Source organism: Lepisosteus oculatus, chromosome 2 (genome assembly GCF_040954835.1).
Source record: "Lepisosteus oculatus isolate fLepOcu1 chromosome 2, fLepOcu1.hap2, whole genome shotgun sequence".
Lineage (NCBI taxonomy): Eukaryota > Metazoa > Chordata > Actinopteri > Semionotiformes > Lepisosteidae > Lepisosteus > Lepisosteus oculatus.
Window position 1 is genome coordinate 71,977,674 of NC_090697.1, and position 24,245 is coordinate 72,001,918.

The following is a 24,245-nucleotide window of genomic DNA, read 5'->3' on the forward strand; positions in this document are numbered from 1 at the left end:
TTTGACATCCAGGTTTGCAAGCTGACAAACATGCCATCTCTGCTCATTCTGGTTTTAAAACCACTTGATGGTTACTTGATCAATATAATGTGAGCAGTGGTGATGTTGAAGTACATTTAACATTGAGAGCAGGAGGCACTTAATACAAAAGATTGTGGGAGCCTTTATAAATATACACTAAAAAGCATGATGGGTGGTTTCTGAAAAGGTGGTATTTTAAATGATTTGAGAAATGTCAAATTGACAGCACGTACAGTATGCTGTACACTGGCTTTATTCTGGGTTGGAGTCATGCGAGATCCATCAGGCTGTGGCTTTGTCAGACATGGATGTTTTGCAATAACGCAGATCCAGGATTACAAAGAGCATTTTCAAAGCCCTTTTCCTTTGAAAATTCATTAGTTCTTAACTAGGATAATTAGAGAAGTATATTGAACTTAGCATTTTAAAGAAATGCTGACTTTAAACATGCCAAATCAAAATAATTTGGAGGGTTGGGACTTCAGAAACCTTGCAGACCAAAAGCGATTGACTTCATTCCCAGATAAAGTGCAATGTAAGCACACTCCAAATGGCTTTCAGAATAAAATTCAGTTAATTACAATTACTCAATTGTGAACATCCTTTAATAAGCATTATTTGCTTAAACATCAGCTTAGGCACAAAGCTTGAAGAACAGTAGCATCATATCTATTGATCAGGTGGGTGGTAAAGGTATGTAGTGTACTTCACTGGCAAATTTTGACATTGCAAACCTGCATTAATGTCGTAAAATGATGTTCACCAGATACTTGTAAAATGCACTTTTGAGCATTCCCAAGCAGAGGGAAAGGGATTCCCATCTCTACTCTTCTCTTTGTATCATTGTTCTTTCTTGTTTACAGGGATTGAAGATGGAAAAGGAGGTTTTAAAAGTGCATGCACCACAAACCTTTTACATTTTCAGTACCTAAATAAAACCTTTCTCACTACATTGTAAAATACTTGGTATAGTGCTACACTTGATTAGATGACCATTCACTTACCCTGCGAAGAACTTTACGTAAAATGGTATTTTGCTTTGAGAACCAGAAATCTTGGGCCGCTTTTATTGTGCGATCAGTTTCCTTCCTTCCAGGAAGTTTCCTTAGTATCTCTTTACACTGTGGGTGCTTATCAATTGTGATCAAGTGACTTTTCCCCAGAGAGCTGTAGGGTATTCTAAAATAAATTCAGTCCAGCAGGACTTTGAATTATTGAGACAAAATGAATTTATTAATAGTCCAAGCTAAAATGTTCTGTAGGTCTCGGCTCCTTAAGCAATTTAGAACACTGATGGCCATCTCAGGTAGATCAGAGTTGCGGGGTCTTTGGGTTTCAATTCCATCTTTGAATTTTGAAAACCCTGTTGTTGTTTCTGCACTAGTTGAAAAGTACCTAACAAAACTGTTGCTCATCCAGGCTTCTAAAACTGGATGTGTTTAGGTGCTGCAGATCCTTTTGAGGATACAATAAACAAGGCCCATTCTCAGCACAGTATTGACAATACTACACAGAGGTCTGAGAATGCCCTCTTAGTTTTCTAAGTTCTTCTGATGAGATTAATTGCTTCAAATTTGGTCATCAGAACAGGAAAGAATGGATCTCTGGAAGTATGCTGTTTTGCATTCATTTCTACACGAGTGCGTATTGGCACTTTCCTAGCAAGAGTATTTAGAATGAGCTCCTTGGTAAGCCCTGTGGAGACGCACAACAGGGCGAATAGTGGCGAAAGAGCTTTGTGTAAACCATGCTGCTTGTTATCTTCCCACTGCCAATGTTTGCTCTACTTACTGGAAGTTCTCTGGCCCCCTGAGTAAATCCAGCTTTCAAAGGCGGCTTTAATGAATGTATAGTTGCATTGTGTGTGGGCCAAGATTTTTGAATGGTGACATTTACTTTCCACCTTTTAAAAATGATCGAGCTCCAGAGAGCTTTTTAACACTTGCACAGTGATGGTTGTGCACAACTTTTTTTTTTGACTGCTCCTTACTTGAGAATTCTCTTCTCTGGGCTTTAAAATCATTCCTTTCGGGATCGGGTTGTTGAACAACCTACAGTATGCTCACTTCAGGACACCTTACTGGGTGGATCCTAACTTGGCCCACATTCGTTTTATAATGGGCCTTGTGCAATGCAATATTCACAGCTAGATGGGTCTTCATGGTGCAACTAAACCCCAGTTGTGTGAGAACAATCTTTTTCAGTTTCATAGTTCAATCGGGTTAGGAGGGTAGGGAGGAACCATGTCCAGTTCTGGGGATCTGTGGTCCTTCTGCTTTTCTAACTCTTTAATCCCTCTTTAACTGATGTACTAAATAAATCCAGAAAAGCTGCTGCATTAAGGATTTAGTTTGCTCTCCATGGTCCAGATCCTCTTGATATCCAGCCGAGATTTCATTATAGTATTCAAGAGAACGGAGTCGGTGGCTGTTGCTTCATGTTCCAGGCCAGCTTGACCACAACTGCCACACCCTCTCCCACTTTGAGGGAACACCACGCATGTGTGGTAGGGAGTGACTGAATTTTCTTCAAAAAGCCTGAGCTGACAGTTTTATTCAAATGCCAATTTCACATAACCTGATTGGGTTGATTTGATTTTAAAACAGTGTTGTTGTTTTTTTAAACAGACTCAAAGTGCTGGTCAATGATTCAACAATCTGCTGAAAATCTCATGCTAGAGTCTGCAGTCAAGCTCCAACAGAACCAAGATTCAAAAGCATGTGTTCGGTCTTCTCCGGTGCTTTTAAAGTTGCTACTACAGTATCGTGTACACTGGCAGCAACATTTTCACATTAACCCAAATGCAGCAGGAGGGAGAAACGGTAGAGCTTCTCAACCTGTCAGCCCTACTGAAATCTTACTTATGTACAGTTGCATGATTCCTCCCCCCTCTATTTTACACTTTGAAAAACATCCCGACTGGACTGGACCTCCTTCGTGCTTCACGTTTCAAAAGGACTGCTCTCTTACATACACGTAAACGGCTAATTCCCCACTTGTAATCTCGATCATTTATATTGTGCATTAACAGGTTTACTATACCGCGGTTGACTTTTTACCCTGCGTCGAGATCGTCGAGAGCTTCGAAATACAGCGGGTAGTTGCCTCCTCTCGTAAAACCCAAGCAGATCTCGAGGAAAAGGCCATAGTCATCGATTTCATGTTTCTAAATTAATTTTGCATGAGTGTGTACGTACTGTAAACTGTTATAATTCAACAAAATTACAGTTCTATATGGGCGTCGAGGCTTTTCTTCAGACTTTTGAAATAGAGGATTCCTGGACCCCCGGAGAGGTACTTTGTCAGGCTTTCTGGAAACGTCTTCATGACAGATTTACCCATCTGATCCAGTCGTTTATCACCACGATGGATTTGTTTTATTTTACAAGAGCTGCGCGCAACCCATCTCCCAGGCTGTCCTACGGAAAAGGCGCCGTTTAAATGCGATTAAGTGCTGTACTGTCAACTAGGCGGAGCTTAATCGAGTTCATAAAAACATTACAGTAGCAACTACTGCAGCTAGGCAGGGCAGGAACTAAACGACTCCCTCAGTACTTACATTGTGTCAACTAATTCTGTTTAAGCCTTAGGCTGCTTATCATGCACTGAAAAGAAGATTTCGTTGCGTTGCTAATACCGAGCCTGCAAGAGGGCTCCTGGAGGAGTCGGCTTTGAGTTCGAAGGATCCAGTCGGTAGAAATACCGCAGTGCCGCCGAAGTTAGGAACGTTTCAACTTTTAGACCGCTGAAGAGAAAATGATCACAAAAGACAGAGACACGCTTTCGGGACGAAAGAATCCAATGTATCTTTAAAGCAACTGTGGACACCGTGATCTTTGTGATTCTCCGTGTCTTCTCCTGAGGTGTACAGCGCACCTGTAAATAATTTTGACAGTTTATTGTGGAATCCGAGCTCTATCATGGGGACGTGCACAGACGTGTTACTGGTAACTGCTAATGTTGGATCGCTGTTTGATCGTGTAAGTATATGTTCTTTAAAAGGGACTTCTCTAATTTTATGTTTTTAACATTGAAATTGCTTAGAGAGCTAATGAGGAAGGACGGTATGACATACCCACGAAAGACGGATGATCCTGCAAAACCAAAAAAAAAAATAAAACGGGAAAGGTAGTTAAAAGGGGAAAAACGTCGCATTTGTACATACTTTAGTAAAAGCGAAACCTTTCGAAATAATCACAGTCATGCCTATGGTGTTGTTGAACTTAGAAACATGAGAACAGTTTCCCAGAACTATGAAACCGTACGAGACTACAGTATACAGTTAGGAGACTATACCTGTTTTTTTCCGCAACGTGTTTTTTTCTAGTGCATTTATAGGTAGCTCTTTGGGATTAAATATTTTTGCACCAAATTATGGACAGTTGCAGATCCTGCAATGTATTCTTAGCATGGGAACGTGGTTTAGCAACATATTTCTAGTGCTGCAAAGGCCCTTTCCCAACGGCAGAGCCCTGAGTCTAAAGTAGTCTTTGCCCCCTTCCAACGTGAGCAGTTAGGGCAGGATGAGGGAGGTGAGTTACGTGGGGCTACGCTTCAAATCCGGTGAGATACCAACTGCCTATCGAAACGGAGTTGCTACTTTGTATCTGTTTAAATAAAACAGGAAACCCGTTCGACCTAAAGCGGGTCATTCCGCGAGAGGTGCCCATGTTTTTAAAAAAATAAAGAATCGGCCCTTTTCAGGTTTTGTTCTCGAAAACAAACACGCTGGATCCAACAACAGCCCTTGAGATTGGCATCTATTAGTCTCCACGCCGTCTGTTGAATCCACGAACCGTTTTTGTGATGCACGTTTTTTTTTAAATCGTGCAGTGGTGTAAAATAACAAACCCTTAACCTCCGAAGATGTACAGACAGGCAGAAACCGTCAGCATTTTGACCTGCTGCGTTTTCTACAGGTGAGAAGTTCAACGAATGAATATGAATTATAGAAACTGTGAACTGAATTATGTGCAGTTTATAGTCCTTTCTGAAGTAATTCCGGTGACCAGTTGCAGAAAATTTCTCATTTTATAATTAACTTCAATGAACAGTTCTTGATCTACACCAATTAGATGAATGCAGTGACTTACAACTTTTATTATCGCCTGTTAAACGATTGAAGTGTTACCTTTTAGACTTTTACAACGACTGAAAGGAGTGAACAGGTTAGTATCCTACAGATTATCAATTGGGATTAGGAAGCATTTTGTTTATTGTACTTTATTTTGTGGTTTAGAAGGCCCCCATTAAAAAAGCAAGTGATTCGGATGCTATGTTGTGATAAGAAGGAAAGTGACCAAAGACAGGAAAGTTGCAATAAAGCTTTTTGAAAGTTAAACGTCATTCTAATATGAGCAGTTAGTACTGTGCAAACCAGCTAGTGACATTTGATTAAAAAAACAGAGCATTTTCAGTGTAAGGAAGGAATTTGATGCTGATTTCGGAAATACAAGGATATGAACCAGAGACGGTCTGCTTTACAATCTACAGTATAAAAGAAGGATCAGGTCAGTTAATTCAAGGTCATTGGGTCTAGCAGGCAGAAAAGACAGATGAAAGAGTTGTTTCACTTGATAATTTGGAAGTTGAACAGGATGGAGATGACACCACCTGCAGATCCGACACTGCTGAAATTCAGAAGGACTGTGTGTGGGTATAGATGAGGGCTAACAACAGATGTTAGAATAAGTGGTGAGGAAAAAGTTGTTCTTTTTTTTTAAAGATGAGATGGGTATCAATTGCCAAATATTGTGTAACCCTGACACTTGTTGAGCCCAAGTATAGTTTTCCGCTATTTCAAAATGGGAACTTCAGCTCAGAGGATGAAGGCTATGTTGGAAGGGGACGTATTATTTGTGCTGCTGTGTAATTTTGGAGGGGGAGAAATTGTGTTAAGGGGTTAAATTGTTCAGTTTGGCACTGGGAGTCAGTATTGCATCACTGAGATCATGAACTGATGGGTGTATTCGCACTTAGGCCTGGAGGGCGAAGATGTTTTTAACTTGAAAGCAATCTGACTGCAACTGCACGTAACATTTTATTTTCCTACAACAGGTTAAGCAATAACTGCATTTCAAGTTCAGCTTTTAGGTCACATTGTGACAATGGAGCTTATACTTGTATTCTTGTAAAATAGTGCCTGCCATCAGCCAAAGAACACTAAACAATTAAGCCTCAGGAGTTTTGTACAGTTAATCTACCTAAGTGAGGCCTCCCTGGATTAGGCCAACAGAATGTCGTTGATTTTTTTTTTTTTGACGTAGGCTAGGTTTTGAAAATTTAGCTGAAGTTTGTTTTGAATTGGGGTATGGGATCATTGATTCAATTTTGTAATTGAAAGAAAAAAAAACACTCTACTCTGAAAACAATATTAGGAAAACAGCCCTAAGGCATTTTTTGAATGGCTAAAAAAGGCCTGTTTGATTCACATCCTAGAGGATCCAGTGGTTAGTCAAGTATTTGTTGAAGAAGCTGCAGAAATTAGATTGGGCCTCTACTGTTTTCATTTTTTTTTTTAAAGTACAGTAGCTCTGTGCTTCTCTGGAAACGCACATTAATCTGAGATCCTCTCTCGTTTTTCCTTGTTTATTTTTTATCCATAAATATCAAATAGCTTTCCATGGTAAAATAAATTTATTAATTACCCTCATCACAAGACTGCAACAACCCCGATTTTCTCTGTGTGAGTTTAGAGCACTGTTTGTATCAAAACATACTCCAGTATTTCTGGGCAGCACTTGGCTTAGGCCTCAACTCCATTTCCCTTGTGAGAAGGGAGAAGAGATGTGTATGGAAAGTTGGCAGAGGGCCACACTGTCTTGTTTCCATATACAGCTTTATTAATAACCCATTAGATCCTTGTGTGGAAATAAGTGGTGCAGTCCATCTCTAAGTCAGAAGGTTCTAGACACATTCCTTTCTAGTTTTTATTGGTTTGTGGAACAATTTAAGTTCTGTTCCTCCTGAATTGCACCTTGGTGTAGCTGAGGGCACGCTAGCTGTGCCTGTGAGTAGTGTGCATCCCCCCTCCCCCGAAAAAAATAGACTTGAACTTTAATGGTTCTTAACTCCAACTTCGGCCTGCAAAGGAGATTCTGTAGACTGTAATCTCTTATGAATCTTTTCTATTAATTAAAAGTCAAAGATTTACAATTCTTTACTATGTGGTAGAAATGTGTTTTTTCTTCTGTGAGCTTAATGAGGAGAATTACTGTATGGTACGTTTACAAAAAAATAACCCTAAAATCTAGGAAAAAAATACATCTTGGAGCTTTCAGGGAAAGTGCTCAGGGTAATGGAATTATACCTGAGCTTCAGTGTTACATACAGTATATAGCATACGCTTCGAACACCCATTGAGTGTGGTCTAAACATTAAACCTAACCTGAGTACGCATCTGCTCATTGGACACCAAAGCACTTGGGAACAAAAGCAGAATATTTTCTGTATCATGAAAATTTTCTCTAACATGTTGCTTCTTGCAGGAGTTACTACTTTCATTTGTGGTGATGGAGTGTTAAAATTGTGGGATTTTTGTGATGGTGACTCATTGGTATCATATGAAGTCAATTCATTTTGTTGTGTGGTAACCTGATAACCTGGAAGGAAAAAGTTGTGTAACTTGCTGATCTTGGAAAGTGAGCATTTTGTTTCTTTCTACTGTATGTAATTATTCACTGCAAGGCTCTCTTCTTCATGCATTATTGTTGATGTGCTTGAAAGCCGAAGGAATGCGACTTATCAGATCTAAAATGCATCTGGGTTGTTGGGCTGACAGTTCTCTCATTTGGACGTGGCTTAAAGTAATCTACTAGTGACAGCAGCAGTCCCATCAGCATTGCTGTAACTGGGGCTGCCTGGCTAATAACCTCTTGTGCAGACACATCCACTGTCCAAGAACCTGCCCTGACCTCTGCACTCTGCATGTGATGGTATGACATCATGTGCTGAAGGACTCTGTCTTCTTTAACCCTCTAAACCACACACACTTGCTTATCTTTGATATATAAATGTGAAAGGCAAGGCAAGGTTCTTCAGTCCCGAGAAGCTTTGTCAAAAGTATGTGTATAGGTTTGTCAAGTTTGTTGAGAGTGCCCTCAACAACAAACCTTAATGCATTTGTCATTCTTCTGGTGTTTTACGTTTTAAAGTGAATTGGCATCATTACTCTGTGAGGGGCTGGGTGTCTGTAAACTAGCTAGTCCTAGCCTTGAGTTCAGTGCTTTTCTCTTTTATCTCAGGGGTAGTTAAACAGCAGTAATGACAGTGTGTACATTTCTGAATACAATTGCAGAAGTAGTGGTATTTCTTGTGCCTATGAAATGAAGTCTCTGTAACTGGAAAACCTGTCCATGTCAGTACATTAACAATTGGCTGTTTGTATCAATGACTTTAATGTGCGAATGTCTTAAAATAGTAAGAGGAAAGGGACACTTAATCAGAAATGAGAGGGTTGGTATGGGTCATTTTAGAAAAATGTCAAGGTGTAAATGCTACAGTATTTGTATGCTACAGTGCTACAGTACACAATGCTACAGTACACAATGCTTTTAGGTATAGTCCTTATCCAACATGCACAGGCTTTAGCTGCAGTCGAATTTAGTCCAACATCCACCCACCCATTTTCTAACTGCTTTACCCAACTACAGGGTCACGGGTGCTCACCTATCCCAGCAAGCAACGGGCACAAGCAGGATACACCCTGCATGGGATGGCAGTCCATTACAGGAAACATATGCATGCCGGGGCTAATTTTCTCAGAAGTAATTTGACCAACCAGTACATTTTTCTAATGTGAGAGGAAACCGGAGTACCCGGAGGGAACCCACTTGAACCTGGAAAGAACATACAAACTCCATGCAGATGGCACCCCAGACCTACCCCAGGTCCGGGGCCCCACTGCTGTGAGGCAGCAAGGCAAACCTCTGTGCCACTCTGGGTCTACAGTAAATTTAAACACTTGAACAAGAAGTGGTAGTATGAACAAGTATTGATGCAACGCAGTGATGTAATGGTTTGTAGTCTTCAGTTTTGCTATTATTGTGAGGTATCGGTGGAATTTTTGGGACGTTATGTTCCACTAAATACCACGCAAGATGATTTTCCGTCTGAATTTGCTGAAGCCCAGCAGAATGGCGTATTTTAGCTTGGCAGACTAGCCTTCAGTGCTGAATTCATGCAAATCTCTTATGCAAAATTGCATCATGCATTTTAACCCTGCAGTATGTTGTATAGGGCCAGAGTATGTCTTTTTATAAAGGGAAAATATAAACAGAAAAGGCCCCACTATTTGGTATTTTTCTTATCTGGAATACAATGTCAGCTTTTTAAAGACCTAAGTCACTGAAGAGGCTTGTTGGTTTAGAATTTTGTTCCTAGAATGCCAGATAGTAGCCTCATTTCACCGAGCGGTTGAGCCTGTCATCAGCCCCTTTTGCTCTTGTTCATGTTTCTGTGGTCTTAAGATTTTGAGTTTGGCCTAGGAGTGACATAGACAACTCCTGTGCGTACTTCTGCTTTTATTTGTGCTGCAATCCCTAGATCTTAAAGAGGAGGGCTGTTGTGTCACTGGGACAGCAACATAGAGCTCTTAGAGGAACTGCTCAGTCAATCGGAGATAAGGTGTCCAGTCCACAGAGGTCCTCCTTCCTCCTGAAACGGACTGTACCATACACAAACATGACACGATTTCCATTCGGCTAGCAGCCACATGCAAGATTCGAGATGAGCTAACTGCCAAGGCAGAACAGGAGCCCACATCAAACAGCTTTTTATGCCTCTAGTTGAAGGGTGTCCTTGTCTTTATTCTGGGCTGTTAAACAAGTTAAACTGTAAGTGTCATGGTTCTGATAAATGTGATGTACATCACCTTGTGTCACTGCAGTTGTGCAACAACTTAACCATTTTTCTTTGTTGCTCTTAGCTTGACAGGTTTTTATACTTCAAAGCGATCTGCGCGCACTCGCTCCCCCCAGATGCTGGCTTCCATTCAAAGCGGCAGGGTCATGTTGTCGTGGCTGCAGTCCGCGTGCTATCGCTCGCAGCTGCTGGCAAAGTGTCTTTATACCTGGGTGCACTGGAAGCACAGGTCCGTGGCACGTCTCCAGCAGCTGCAGACGACATCAGGCTGACAAACCCCAGCTGCACCGAACTTTCGAAAGCACAGCGGGTTTCTTTCCCTGGGAAAGAAAAATCAGAGTGTTTTTCTGCTTCCTACTCTTTAAACAGTATCTCCTGCTAATCCCTAGAAAAGAGGCAGGTAGCAGGCAGTTTTTGACAGCAAACTGATTGAATACTAGATTAGATCACAAGTTTTGCACTGGATTGCATTTTATTTGTGGAGTGTAATTTAACTTGACACTGCAAAGGAACAAGTAAAGTAAAAATTCCATGCTGAAAAGAAAAGACATTTTGTGCTGTGGAGCCTTCTTCGGGTTTGCAGCCTCCACATGCGGACACAGCTGCCCATTTTAACTTGAGGCTTTCTAGTTCACCTTCGTTCTTCACTTGTTAGTGTAATGGAGTGTGCTTCCTGATTTGAGCCTTTCAAGAACCCCGTCGGAGTCTAGATCTGGACTTGACCACCTTGGCTGTAGTGTGTAGGAAGTGCGGAAGAGCAGTCTGGAGAGGGAGAAGGTGAAACCTCTGTCAGTTAAAAGCTGGTTCTGCTTCTTGAAGATCTATAGAGAGCTGAACCTGCAGATGACTGTTAAAAGTGGGGCGGAGAGCTACCTTTTAATTATTTTTTGGAGAGCTGCACAGTACTGTACATGGCATCATGTAGTTTTTGAGGAATATGAAGTAAAATCTTTTATATTGTAATTGACATTATATAGAAAAAATATTTTCACTCTGAGCACACTACCTCCATAAATATAACTTTTACATTTAGCACTTTTAGTTTTTAAAGCCTATTAACATTTAAGAAAAAATGAAGAAAATATGAATAATGTTGTAAGCAGTCATTTGTTCTTATCAATGGAATATAATAACCTCACACACAGCTTCTGCAAGACAGTAACCCAGTCCTTTCACAAGGACAGAATTTCACATCGGCACAGGAGTTGCTGGGAATTCTGAATTGTGTCACATTTGTATCTCGAGTGCTTCCTTGTTTTTTTTGGTGGGGGCAGAGCTACAGTTTGGCTGCTCGGTCATGATAATGTTATGGAAAAGAAAGTTCCACTCCGACTGTTTGCATAACTAGCTTTGACAGTGGCTGTACTTATCTGCCTCTGCAGGTCTGCTCCCCTCTTCCTTATAATTATACTATATATTCTGTGTAATTAGATCGAGTTACTCTTTAAAATAACAAGGGCCTTATTTAATATTTCCATTTTGCTTTAGATACCAAAGATAAAACTGTAGTATTTAATATTTGTGGTCATGGTAATGTTTTTAGGAATGTATGTCATCGTTGCAGTGAAAGTCCTTAAAAGACCTAAAAGTGGAGATCTGAGCTGGGATTGTTTGAGGGATATGCTGTTTTTAATTGCAGAGTGGTTTGGGGAAAAAAGGAAAGCTGCTTTCTTTGCGAACAAAAGCATTTTGCTGATGCGTATTATCTATCACTTCTTAGAAATGATTTAAAAATAAAATGCCTGATTCTCACTATAGAAAAATGTGGTATGACACACAGGTTGATTTATATGACAGTTCTGGTCCTGGGGACCCAAAATCAAGTGGGTTTTACAACTCAGCCTTAAGTCCTCAATTTGTAAATGCTTTGCTTTTGAGTACTTAGGGGTTATTTGAAATGAAAATATCAACACCCTATAGCTCCCGAGGCCTGCAATGGTGCTGGTCCTGAGTTCCAGGTCTTGACAAACATGATTTAAGGGTTAGTGGTAGACCATAGTATACGCTTATAGCTAATATACATGTCATTTATTTGTGCTTGTTTGTTTGCTTTATGCTGAATTGATTTTCATTATGCACTAATATTATATAGACAATTACCATATTTACAATTGAACAGAATGTAAGAGGGTGACTTTCTTGCATCCCTTACATTTGTCACTGCTTTTTGTTATTCTTTTATTAATATTGATATCAAAAGTAAGTTTTTATTTAATGTACATAGATAAAGATTGTATATTGTTATATATATTTATTTATTTTAAATTGCATGTAATAAATGAAAAGCAGTAAGTGGAGAAAGAAAAATTCTTGAAATGTAAAACATTTTAAGGATGTATTAAATGTTTATTGAAGAACAAACAAGCGACACAGTGTCACAGTAGTTAGCATTGCTGCCTCAAAGCACTGCTAACCTGGGTTCAGTTCTGGACCTGGGGTGCTGTTTGTGTGGAGTTCTCTTTGTGTTTGTGTGCTCCAGATTCATCCGAATGTCCGAAGACATGTTGGTAGGTAATAGTTAAAAGAAAGGTTGGTAGGCTTCTGATGACAAACTGGTCCTTGGTGTGAGTGTGTGCACGTCTGTGTGCCATGCGCATTGCCTGAAGTCCTGTCCAGGGTGTAACTTGTACTACCTGTGTTAAGGGCTTTCCCGTGGCCTTGAAATACTACGCTTAAGCAGTCCTATGCAAACATGTATCATTCTAAATATCTACTAAACGAATATACTTTCCTGTTTCCAAAAGCAGTGGTCCCAAAGAAGGAAGGGAAAAATGGACTTTTAATTGAGTGCTTGTATCAGAGCTAACTTGCTCACTATACTACAAAAACATTTGATCCTGAAATATAAGGAAGCAGTAAGGGGACAACTACCTGCCCAATTTCGTAGCGCCCTCTTGTGCTCTCCCAATGCATTTTCCTTCACACTGGTGTAAAATTAATTGGAAATCTGGGTATAATTTGGTAAAAATATACGTACAGTATGAAAACAAACTATGTACCAATGTATTGTTTGGGGATGGCATTTTGACCATTTTGTGACAATGTGCAAAAAAAAAAACAGCAGTGGAACAGAACAACTTTTTTTGGAAAAGACAGATTTCTAAAACTGTGGAGTGGATCATTTCCAGAGCTTTATGGAGTTGTTGTTTTGTTTCTCTACTCTGCATTGAAGATCTGTTTAAGTTCTCTGACCTTCTTCTAAAAAATAATGGTTAAGGCATTTATTTGACCCCAAAAATAGGTTTTGTTTTTAGATTTTCCTTTTGTTTGTGCACCAGGCCCTATACCAAACATTTACATACTGTACCATGCCAGAAACAAACAAAAAACAACACTGTGTAAAGCTATTTGTCGTCACATATTTATGCACAAAAGCACTTGCTAAAAAACAATTCCCTGTATCTTTTTCCAGAAAATTAAAAAAAAAAATCTGAGGTGTTCTAATTTAACAACTGTATCTCAGTTTCCCCATTTCCTTTCATATCCCTTGACACCATTGCCAAATATCACTTCCTGAAGCGTGGAATGAAATGATTGATAAATATTAAAATGTGTTTTAATATTTGTAGCTGCACCATTAAGTCTGGCTTTAAGTGACCCCTATCCTGCTCAGTGAGTGACAAGGATGAGTTGCAAAAAAAGAAAGCTGCTGCCTTGTTCTGCTTTTCCTTGTGTTTCCTTGACGGTATTGAATGCAGCTCTTGTCTTTTTTTCTTCTCCCCAGCTCAGAGAGATCCAGAGTGACTGGCTCCGGGAGTTTTTTAAGGTGGGTTCTCGGAAGTACAAGGTGGAACATCCCTTGTCGATGTACTCTGTTCTTCTAGAACAAAAGAATGTTAAAAACGAGAGGAAGCTGTTTGCCCCACCAAGCCCAGTAGGCAGTTAGTTCCATCTAGCTCAGTTATTCAAATAACTTATTCAGTTATTTCTTGGGTATCTTGTTCTCATTGATCCAAGGATTTAATTGACCCTTTTTTTAAAAAAAAAGAAGCTATTTTTGTTGCAGTGTTTTAATTGCAGTGGGGGTAAAGATTATAGGAGGATACTGTTTGCTGTTTTGCTGGCTCTGGCATCGGTGTTCTCTGTAATGCTGCAGTTTGAAACAAACCCATGTTTTTATTGTGCCACTTTAGTTTTTGTGGTGGTTGACAGCAGTAGTACTGCCTTGTGTAATCCAGGTGCTTTTATTCCAGCCAAAGCCTTAAAACTATACATGTAAAGAAAAGCAACTGAGTACTTTTAAGTCTACAGCCTCAACTCTTATCCTGATCTGTTCAATTGTGTTGACTTATCCTGATTCTCATGTTAATCTACTGCTGGATAGATGTTGATTACAGACCCATGCACTGTTCACTGATTGCTTCTGTAGCCAATGGTGGCTTTCTGAAAAGGTTTTTTTTTTTCACATTCTCCACGTTGGGTTCCACCTTCAAGTAAAAGGTCTGATGTTTTCCACTTTTTGGTGGATTTAATTTTAAATGTTTAAACCCAGGAGTGTGGTTAGCAGTTTCAAAATACTGTTTTTAAGTATGTTTAATCTTTTTAAAAAGCCATTATTTCACAGTGTTTTCATTAGAATTTTATATTTGTTTTAGATAAAAATGACTATACAGCAGCACATGTTCTGCATATTAATGTGTAGAAACATTTTGCAAAACATATTCCTTCACCTTTATATTTACAGTAGCTGTGCTCCAGGAATAAGTGCATATTATGTCCACATGAGGGCAGCATATATTGCCTAATTAAAATTCACACAGCCTACAATTCTTTTACTTTAAATTAGAAACGCTGTAAATTTGATTAATGTTCTTTACTGATTTCTTTCTAGTTAATTGTGGGAGAATTTCAGGATTGAAAAGACTGAAAATACTCATTTATGCCATGTATTAAAAAAGAGACACTGCATTAGATTTAAAAGTTTTTATTAGAGGTGCTCCATCACATTTCTGTACAAGTAACAATTTTAAATGCAGACTCTTATAAAATTCCCAAGGATGTTTAATTTTTCACATTCAGGAACAAGTGTTTATTTGACAGCGGGATTCAAAAGCTGTTGGAGAACCCTAGCCAGGTTTTCTGCCACAGCTATTTGCAGTCCTTATTATTTCAGCAGTGATTCAAGTTAGGTGTGAGGGAATTTGTTAGCGTTCAGCATCCGTTGTGGGCTGTTTACACCCATGTCCAAATGAAAAGAAAGGCATGCAGACTATTGTGATCTTGGTGTTTGCCAAACATTAATACTATTATTGTCTATTAAGTTTCTCAGAAATTAGTTTTGCATCAAAGCAGCCTTGTTTTACTCTGAAACCTACTAAACGCACCAACAGTACTAGTAAAGGTTGCATCAGAAATAAATATAACATTACATAACAGGTGTCTACCAATACATATTTATTTTACACCACTTGTACAGGAATGTCCACAGATACACCTGAACGTTGTAAATTTACTCTGCCGCTAATTACACTAAGCCCATATAATTCAACATTACCCTTCACTTTTGCAGACAGTCTGCTGACTGCATTTGCCCATAAACAATTTGAGTACACTTGGATTGTTAATAGCATAGACCCAAGCTGCCCTTTTCCACTCCACTTCCCAGCTCTTGTCAGTAGACTGCATGCGTTTCTCCTAAGAAGAATTGGTGTCTGCAGATTGTGTGTTGGCAGCCGCCCTAGTCAAAGGTAGAAACCCTTCTAATGCGTCTAATGTTTCCTTTTGGGTAGCTTGCTGTGTGTTTTTGCTCAGTGACCCTGCACGGTCTGTTGTTCCTCTTCGGCACGGTCTTGGGGTTTCAGAAATTTTTCTTTGGTTTCCTTCTTCCCTGATGAAACGGGTTGCATAGCCTGTGCAGGTGGCAGTAGAGCAGGAATGTGAAGATGTAACTCTCTTTCTTGTCTCTCGTCAGACCGTCCACACCTACAAGCCTCGCTTCGTCGCCCTGCATTTCCAGGAAGTGGGAGGGAAGGATTACAAGCGTAACATGGGCCAGGTTGAAAACTTCTTCCGGTAGGATCTGCATGGAAATTGCGGCCAGTGTATCGCCATCTTCTTTTGTACATTTAAATAATTCCCCTTCAGGATTTCCTCCTTTTTCTGCCTTAAGGATGACATGATATTTATAATCATCGTCCATTTGTGGGACACAGGAAGTGAAGGGATTTGTCTACACTCTTCACATGGGAAACAGAGCTAGGACTAGTCATCCCAGAAAACAGGAAGATTGTCCACAGCTTCCTCCTTCACTGTTGTTAAAGGGCGTTCTGACTGAACTTTCAATTTAATAATAAGTAATAATTTCTTATACTTGTATAGCTCTTTTCTGGACACTCCACTCAAAACTTTACAGGTAATGGGGACTCCCCTTCACCACTACCAGTGTGTAGCATCCACCTGGATGATGCAACAACAGCCACAGTGCGCCAGAACGCTCCCCGCATACCAGCTATCAGTGGGGAGGAGAACAGAGTGATGAAGCCACTTAATAGATGGGGATTATTAGGAGACCATGAATGGAAAAGGCCAGGAGGAAATCTGGCCAGAACACCGGGGTTGCACCCCTACTGTTTTTGAGAAACGCCCAGGAATGCCCATGCACAGTGCCCTTTTTACACTATAGTGTCCATATACTGGGGCATAAGGATCACACAGACTGCAGGGTGAGTGCTCCCTACTGGCCCCACTAACACCTCTTCCAGCAGCAACCTTAACTGTCCCAATAGGGTTCCTGTGCAGGTACTGGCCAGGCTCACACCTGAAGATCTTCAGTGGGTTGCCACTTATGAGTTGCAGAGTATTACAGTTGCTGACAAAGTGGATGTCATCAGCTGCAGTAAAGGATGTAGTCAGGAGTCCGTAGCAGATACCATTTTTTTCACATCACATGCCTTTCTGTTCACTGGACACCCTTTGAGGTCAATTGAAAACAACTGCACATATCTGCAAGATCTGTACAGCATACGTGTACAACTCCAGTCTTCAAGTCCCAGAATCTAGTTTCTAGTTTGCTAGATCCTGCGATAACTGGGGAGATCTTTGAATCGCTACACATTGGTCCAATTAAGCTAATAATGAGCTCCTTTTAGTCAATTATGGCCACACTGCAGCCCTCTCAGACTGTAAATTGGGATTGCTGAGAGCGGGGTCCTGATTTGTGGATTAAAAACTGTCTTATCAAACCTACATTGCAATGTTAAAAACAGATCTCACATATATACACCTTTTTTTAATAAATTTTGATCTTGGGCTTTGAGCTCTTTACATGGTTGAGTGATGGCTTGGGTTGCTGAAGCAGTGTCTTTGGCTGGCAGGAGGCATTGGGTGCTGTGTGACTAGCAACAGGGCATGCCAAATGAGGACATGCAGGGGGAGGGGGGAGTTTAAGAATTCCTTGGCTCTAATCTCCCCACACTGAAGTCTCATGATTGCTCTGACTACTGCCAATACATGACATTCCTTTCCTTCTTAGGGACATTGAGTCGAGTGAAGAGATGAGAGATTTTGACAGGGTCTGTATCTATGTGGACACCAACTTCAAGGCCATTGACCGCTTCACGGTGAGTCCTCCAGTTTAGACTGAAAATGAAGCACTAACATTGCGAAGACTGGGATGTCCTGAAATTTGCATTTATTTTTTTTAGTCAAGTATTTTATTGGTCAATTCTGATTTCTCTTTGTGCTGTCCATCGTTTGAAAGCGTGGTTAATTTTAACACACAGGTGTGCTGCCGTAGTTCCTTACAGGTCGAAACCCTTGAGTTGTTATGCCTGCTCTTCAACACCAGGTGGAGTCTTCTGCTAGCTCATGAGTCCACTCTGCCTGCTGGGCGAGGTTGGGTTCTGTTTCTTAATCTGGCCGTTAGGTGATGGTCTTAATATTTCTATGTGGTTCCAGACACAGAATTTAGATTTTTTTATAATGTCTTAAACGTTCAACTGCAGTAGATAATTTAAGGATTGATGTTTCCTAAACTAAAAAAACAGCTGTATATAAAGAGTATTTACAGTATCTGCAGCTGTCATAGAATATAGGAGAAGTTGCAAACACGAAGATGCAATCCAAGCTATGTAGCTCATGTAGCTGTGCAACTCATTAGCTGTTAATAAATCTCAAGATCTCAGCTAGCAGTTTCTTGAACGAAACCCGGGTACTGACATAGACAACTTGGCCTTTTAAGTAACTTGTTACAGATTCCTTTAATTATTTTGTAAAAAGCTCTCAGCTGTATTTGAACTTTCCCTAGGTCTCCATCTGTGTACTCTGACTCATGTTTTGCCTTTCATTCTGAGTCCGTTGGTTGCATCGCGTTTGCTTTGTCAGTGCTTTTAAGGATTTTGAATAATTGAATTACGTTTTTGAGCTCCATAGTGATGTGGCAGTTAGCTAGCTGTCTTGCAGCTCTAGGGTCCTGTGTTCAGATCTTGACTGAAGCACATTGTGTTTGGAGTTTGCATGTTCTATAATATTCATACCCTGGTTTCCTCCCCTACTCCTGCTTCTTAAGATATGCTGGCTACTATAGGATAATTGGTAGTTCTTAAATGAGTTGATAATATGACCAAAATCATACAGTACTTTAATTGCTTATGGCTAATGAAAGATGGCAACATGTGGCAGTCTCTGCCCCTCAAGAAACTCCATAGACAGAGTTTGTGAGTTGTAAAAAAGCAAGAAAGTGTAGTGAGGGTATGTGCGGCTCTGTGAAATAGCTCTGCACAGGTGTGTCCACTCTCACACGCACCTCTGACCTATTCCAGTGTGGCACGTCTCTCTGCAGCATTTGTATCAGAACGATTTGTCTTCCGGGATGGTGGCTCTGTACGTACGAAGAAAAGATCACATGCTTTTGCCCTCCACGGGCAAATCAGCGCAAGTCATCTTGAAAATTGAGTGGCACTGGGATTTTACATCCAGTCATTGAGCCAAGCATCCTGGGTCTCATCTTTCATCAGGGCGCGTGCTTGTACTTGAGAGCTGTTTCATTGAACACTGTTCCCTTGTTTACATTCAACATTAAAATTAATGCAAGGCTTTTAAACAATCTTCCTCCCAAGTGCATGTCCCAAAAACAACATATTGAATATCCAAACTGGTACAGTGGATTTAATTATCGCTTAGTCACTTACCACATTATTTTTCTTTATTTCAAAATTCTGTGCATTACTGAAGGTGAAGAAATACATTAGTGAAAGTGTTCTAAATGCTGTAAACACTATCTGCAGCACTGTTAACAAATTATACACATTTGATCTTTAAAACCAAATTTTCTTCACTGGTTGAATTAATGAAAATGATGGTCATCATTCACTACTAGAGGTGCAAAGTTTCTCAAGTATGTTGAAAAACAAGGTAAAGGAATGTATTCACAAGAAACAAATTTTCTGCATGGCAACATGTTTGATTCCAACACGATTTTCCTGTAGTAGCAATTGAAATGTTTCACACATGTGATTTTAGTTTGTTGTAGAGGAATTTTTTTTACCCCTTCTGAATGTGTCTGGATGTGCTGTCCTCCTCTTCCTCGGTCACCACTGCCTCTTATAGTTGAATTATCAATTGCCCCTCACTGACATTAAGACCCCGAATTGTTGAGTGGATCTTTGTCAAGTTCAGGGACTGAGGTCAAAGGCACACAGTTTCAGCTGCAGCATCAGTTGCTGTGATCAGCAAGCTGTACAGTATATACTTTGAGGAGAGGGACAACTTTCTGAAGTCCGAAAATCGAGGCACTGTCTGTTCTTCCTGCTGTTGTTGACTCTCATTTCCTTCTCCTCTAGTTAGGGGCTTGTTTGGCACTGTAAGGATCAGTTTGAATCATGGACAGTATCTCCATCAGGCTCGTGTTGCCTTGAGTTCTTCTCTGGCCTTCAATACTGTGCCAAATACTGTAGGAGCTGCCAGTGCTTACTGTGTAATACAGTATAATGCAATAAACTTATAATACATTTCCTTAAAAAATAATTTAATATTGCCCAGTAATTTTCAGTTTTATTTCAACAATGTATCATTTCTAAGAGGGACAATATAACATCCTGTTATACTGAGGGCCGCACCAGAGGATGTAGAGGTTGAGGTTTAGTGGCGTTGAGAGGAGAGATGCTTGCAGGAGCTGTCAGACCAGTTTGCCTCAGCCCCTGTGGTTGGTTGTGCTGTCCTTGAGGCTCTGACTGGCACACCGCTGAAGCTGCTTTCCCATAGTAAAGGTTAAGTGATCCCATTAATCTCGGTGCTGATTCTGGACTGGGAGTCGATGCGTCTCTTGAGGACAGTATGGGGTGTGTAGGGCTAGGATGGGGTGCTGTGGTGGGGGGGGAGGGGTAAAGTTAATAAATTTAACTCTAGATTAAAAGTATTGATTTTCTTCATTCGTAAACAATAAATAAAGTGAGAGAAGAGTAGTGGACAGCTAGGACAGTGCTTGGCCACTTCCAGGCCGGGGGCCCAAAGGCATCGGCCCTGGCTCTCCCTCTCATTTTCATTTTGCCCGTGCCGCCAGCATTGATTTTCAATCCGTTTCCCTTCGGCTGCAGATCCGCGGCTCACTGCTCTGGGCCAGGGCTCTGAGCGCGCGGGGGAGGGGGTCTCGGCTCCCCGGTACAAATGGTGTTTTGATAAAAAATCACTTGTAAGTCAATAAATTTTTATTAAACTGTGCACCGGGTGATGGATTAAGATCGGTGAGCGGGCAAGTGTGTGTTTAAGTTAAGGGTCTGTGTGTGTGTGTGTGTGTGGTGGTATCACTGTGAGGATAAAATCTGAGAAAATGTCAAGAACTGCTATCTTTATAGAGGCAATGTAGGCATGTCCCCTAATGTCAATTTATTCCAAATAAAACGACATCTTCTTTTTTGATCTAATGGAGCCCCAACCATTTATGGCTGTCCATTCACTCTTGGTGTTGTTTCATGTAGATTGAGTATAGAAATACAAATGCATGAGAGCTGATGGAATAGGGGAATCCACACATGTGTTTTGAAAAAGAGAGAAAAAACAACAGTACCATCAAACTGGAATGCACTGGGAAGCAACAATGAGGCTGCACAGTTTTTTTTAATATTCTGTAGCATGAAAGGCCTGGTGGTTGTCATCTTAAATGATGTACAACAGCTAACAGGCTTAGTTCTCCCAGATCTTTGAACAGTATGCATTCTGTACACACTTCCTGATCAGAGCAGTCCCAATGCATTTTAACATGCATTGTTTATACTGTGGTTAACAATTGTTTGTTCTCAAAGTGTATGGAACACTGATTCATCACAGTGAGTAGTGTTGAGGGTGCTACTGTAGGTGAACTAAATCTAATGTAAATGATATAGGTCACGGGGGAGAAGATAGTTGCTGGGAGCTCTTTTGGTTTGGATTCAGAACTGAACCCTTCTTCTGGGTCTGCTCTCTGAAAGAAGGGTTTGTTCAGAGTCCAATGTAAACACTCCTCTTGCCTTATTACCATGATATTTCCTTTTTCTGTAATTATTTTAGAATACCTTCATTTTTAATTTGTTATTATACCCATCTTGTAGCATTTTGGTTTTTCTTGTGTTTACTTTCGGTCTCCGTCTCTTGTTTGTTTTTCTATCAACAGTACGGGCAAAGGTTGATCAAGCTATACGCTCTTATAAAAGAGGTTCTTTATATTTCTTCAAACTGTGACGCTTAGTAGTGTCAAAAATGTTTCTCATTGCTGTAAAAAAGTTATTGAAAAATGCTTTAAATATGAAGGAGTTGGGCAGGCAAGTATCCTCAGTTATTAACAGGTTCTTTTCTGGATTTACTATCTTATTCTAAAAGAGTTTTTTTCAGATTACAGTACTTACAATATAATTATAATACACAACACTGTAATGTAATCAGTCGTTTAAAATACTTTTTTTCTTGAGATATACAGAGACACGGGGTTAAAATAAGTATCAACTTATTTCAACAAAGTATCTCTCTCAGTTGAGAGAGTTTGAAATGTGTTTTTTTCAGCGGAAGCATCAGGGTTTGAGCCTGCAACCTGCTGATAAGCCCTTTACTTTAAGCACAGCAACATCTCGGTGCAGGGCTGAGCTGACGGTGGACAGGCCTCACAGCGTGCATAAGCCCCTCTCTAATAGCGGCCCTCCCTGGGCTGGTCAAAGGGACAGGTCTGTCCCATTAAATGAGGATCACTTTGCCGGGAAGATTAATCGGCTCTTTAGGGGAAGATATTTCATAACGGGGGGCAGCGCTGCGTCACGCCTGAGACCCCCTCGACACTTGGCTGATTTTTCTTCTGCCTCTGGCCCGGGCAGGAGACAGCTGCTCAACTGCTTAATCCCTTTTAAATTGTTTTAATTTTCTGTTGTTATTGATCTCCGAGGGCCCGATTAATCAGATCAGTGAAGCAGGCAGTTAGTACATTAAAAATTGTCAGGGCTTGTCACCGATGACGAGGGGGGGAGGACAGGGGGAGGCAGTACTGCGAGAGGGTCCTGAGCAAAAGATCAGGAGGTTCAGGCCAGCGTTGTGTGGATTGTGTGTTCAGGTAACAGGTGGACAGATTCCCACTGCAATTGCTGTAGACCTTGGTTTTGTTAAACTAGGCTTTAGTGACAAACAGTGACATTTGCTCATTCATCCTAGCAAGTGGAATTTGAGAGTGCTAGTGAGGTAACTCATTTAAGAACTGTTAGTTCTGTGAAATTTTTGTGAATGGTGTTTTTGGAGTTTTGTGTATCAAACACATCTGGGTTTTGTTTTTTCAAGAAGCATGTGGGAGTGTTCAGAGGATATCTTCTACAGCATCCAAAAATGTCTTAAAGCACAGAAGCAAAAATAAAAATGAAATGACTGTGATCCATTTCACTCGCTTTTATATTGCATAAATGTAATGTTCTTTTTCCAGTAAGCTGCTGTTCATCTGAAAGGTCAAGCAGGGAAACAGACCAGAGTGCCATTGTGTAGCATTGCAATCCATTTCAGGGCCTTTTCACTGTGCTAACTGTGCTGATGAAGCATAAAAAGTAGGCTTGTTTATGGTATTATTTGATCTCCCAAAACCTAGCTCTTCATTAGCGATTAGTATTGTGTCTTATTGATTAATTCTAGGAGGAAGCTTGGCACCATAAACTAGGGCAATGTGGGATGGAAAAATGTCACGGTGTTGGTCTCTCTAAATACATACTGTTTGGGTTTGTGCATTCTATTAAATGGTATTATTGCTTTGTTTTTGTCAGGCTCTATTCACTGGTCCATCATAGAATTAATTTATGTTTTCGTTGTATGCAATCTGTTTGCATTCATCTATGTATGAGTTGGAGGTGAGCTGGAGAACTGTTATATAAAATAGTAAGAAGTCAATTTATAATTCATGACAATATCACTGTAATAGCACGTACTGTAGTTGCTTCCCAACAGCTGCTAGTAGGATTAATTTAAAAACTATGCTGTACTTAAAAAAACTGATGTGTTGCAAACATTTAGAATTAAAGGTTTATGATACAAATAAGAAAACTGAAAAATTTAGATATTTGAATGTTTTGTCTAGTATAGCTCCTCACATTGATTTCTATATTAATTTAAATGTGGGTTGGTTCACCTGTGGCACTGATACATGGTGGTTCTTGATTAATTTGAAGGGCTGTATTTCTGTACTGTGAATTGTATTGAACCATATTATGTTTGTTGTCCTTAACTGTCTTGCCTTTAACAAATCCTTCAGTTATCAATGAAGTCATACTGACATAGTTTTTTATGGTGTTTAGGCTCTGGGTAGCATGTACTTCATCCACAAATCCTTAAAGAACATCTACCAGTATGATTTTAATGGTAAGTTTTTTCAATACATTCTTAAATGTAGTTTCTAATCTAAATTAAAAAAAAAAAACATTTAAGGCAACAATCAAAAAGTGCACGTTACCACTTTATAAGAATCTGTTGTTGATAGACATTTTTAAAACATCATTGAATATGAGATTTCTTTTTGTGACTTCGTTAGTACTACTGTATAATTAGCATCCCACGTTTGACTAAATGTGGTTTTGTCTATTTTCCAAGTAAGGGAAGTCACTGATGCAAATCGACAGGTTGTTGGAATTATGGCATTATTCTGTATCTGAAGTCCTTTACAGTCCTGCTTCAGGTACTACAAAAAAACAGGAGTGCCTTGTGCATTGTAAATCAGATGCAAAGAACTTTGAACTTTGCTCTGAATAGGCAACTCTGTGGCATAGCATGTATACTCAGGAGACTTTCTACTGTCACCTACTGTATATAGACCTGGCTTAAAAAGAACCTTGCTTTTAAAAAGCAACTTAAACTACTATACATCACTGCGTATATCAACCCTGTAGACCACTAAAAATATTGAGGGGGATAGCTGAACTCTGTTATCAACATAT

General features: G+C 40.1%; 1 protein-coding gene across 2 annotated transcripts in view; it reads left to right on the forward strand.

Annotated features, from left to right (window-relative positions):
* Positions 1–3,341: 3,341 nt before the first annotated feature.
* Positions 3,342–24,245, forward strand: part of inpp5l (inositol polyphosphate-5-phosphatase L) — a 35,192-nt gene continuing 14,288 nt past the window's right edge. For both annotated transcript variants that reach the window (XM_069182804.1, XM_069182811.1), the window contains exons 1-5: positions 3,342–4,001; positions 13,607–13,648; positions 15,794–15,894; positions 17,354–17,441; positions 23,610–23,673. In XM_069182804.1, the coding sequence (XP_069038905.1) occupies positions 3,942–4,001; positions 13,607–13,648; positions 15,794–15,894; positions 17,354–17,441; positions 23,610–23,673 (355 nt within the window). In that variant the 5' untranslated portion in view covers positions 3,342–3,941. The remainder of the gene's footprint in view (positions 4,002–13,606; positions 13,649–15,793; positions 15,895–17,353; positions 17,442–23,609; positions 23,674–24,245) is intronic.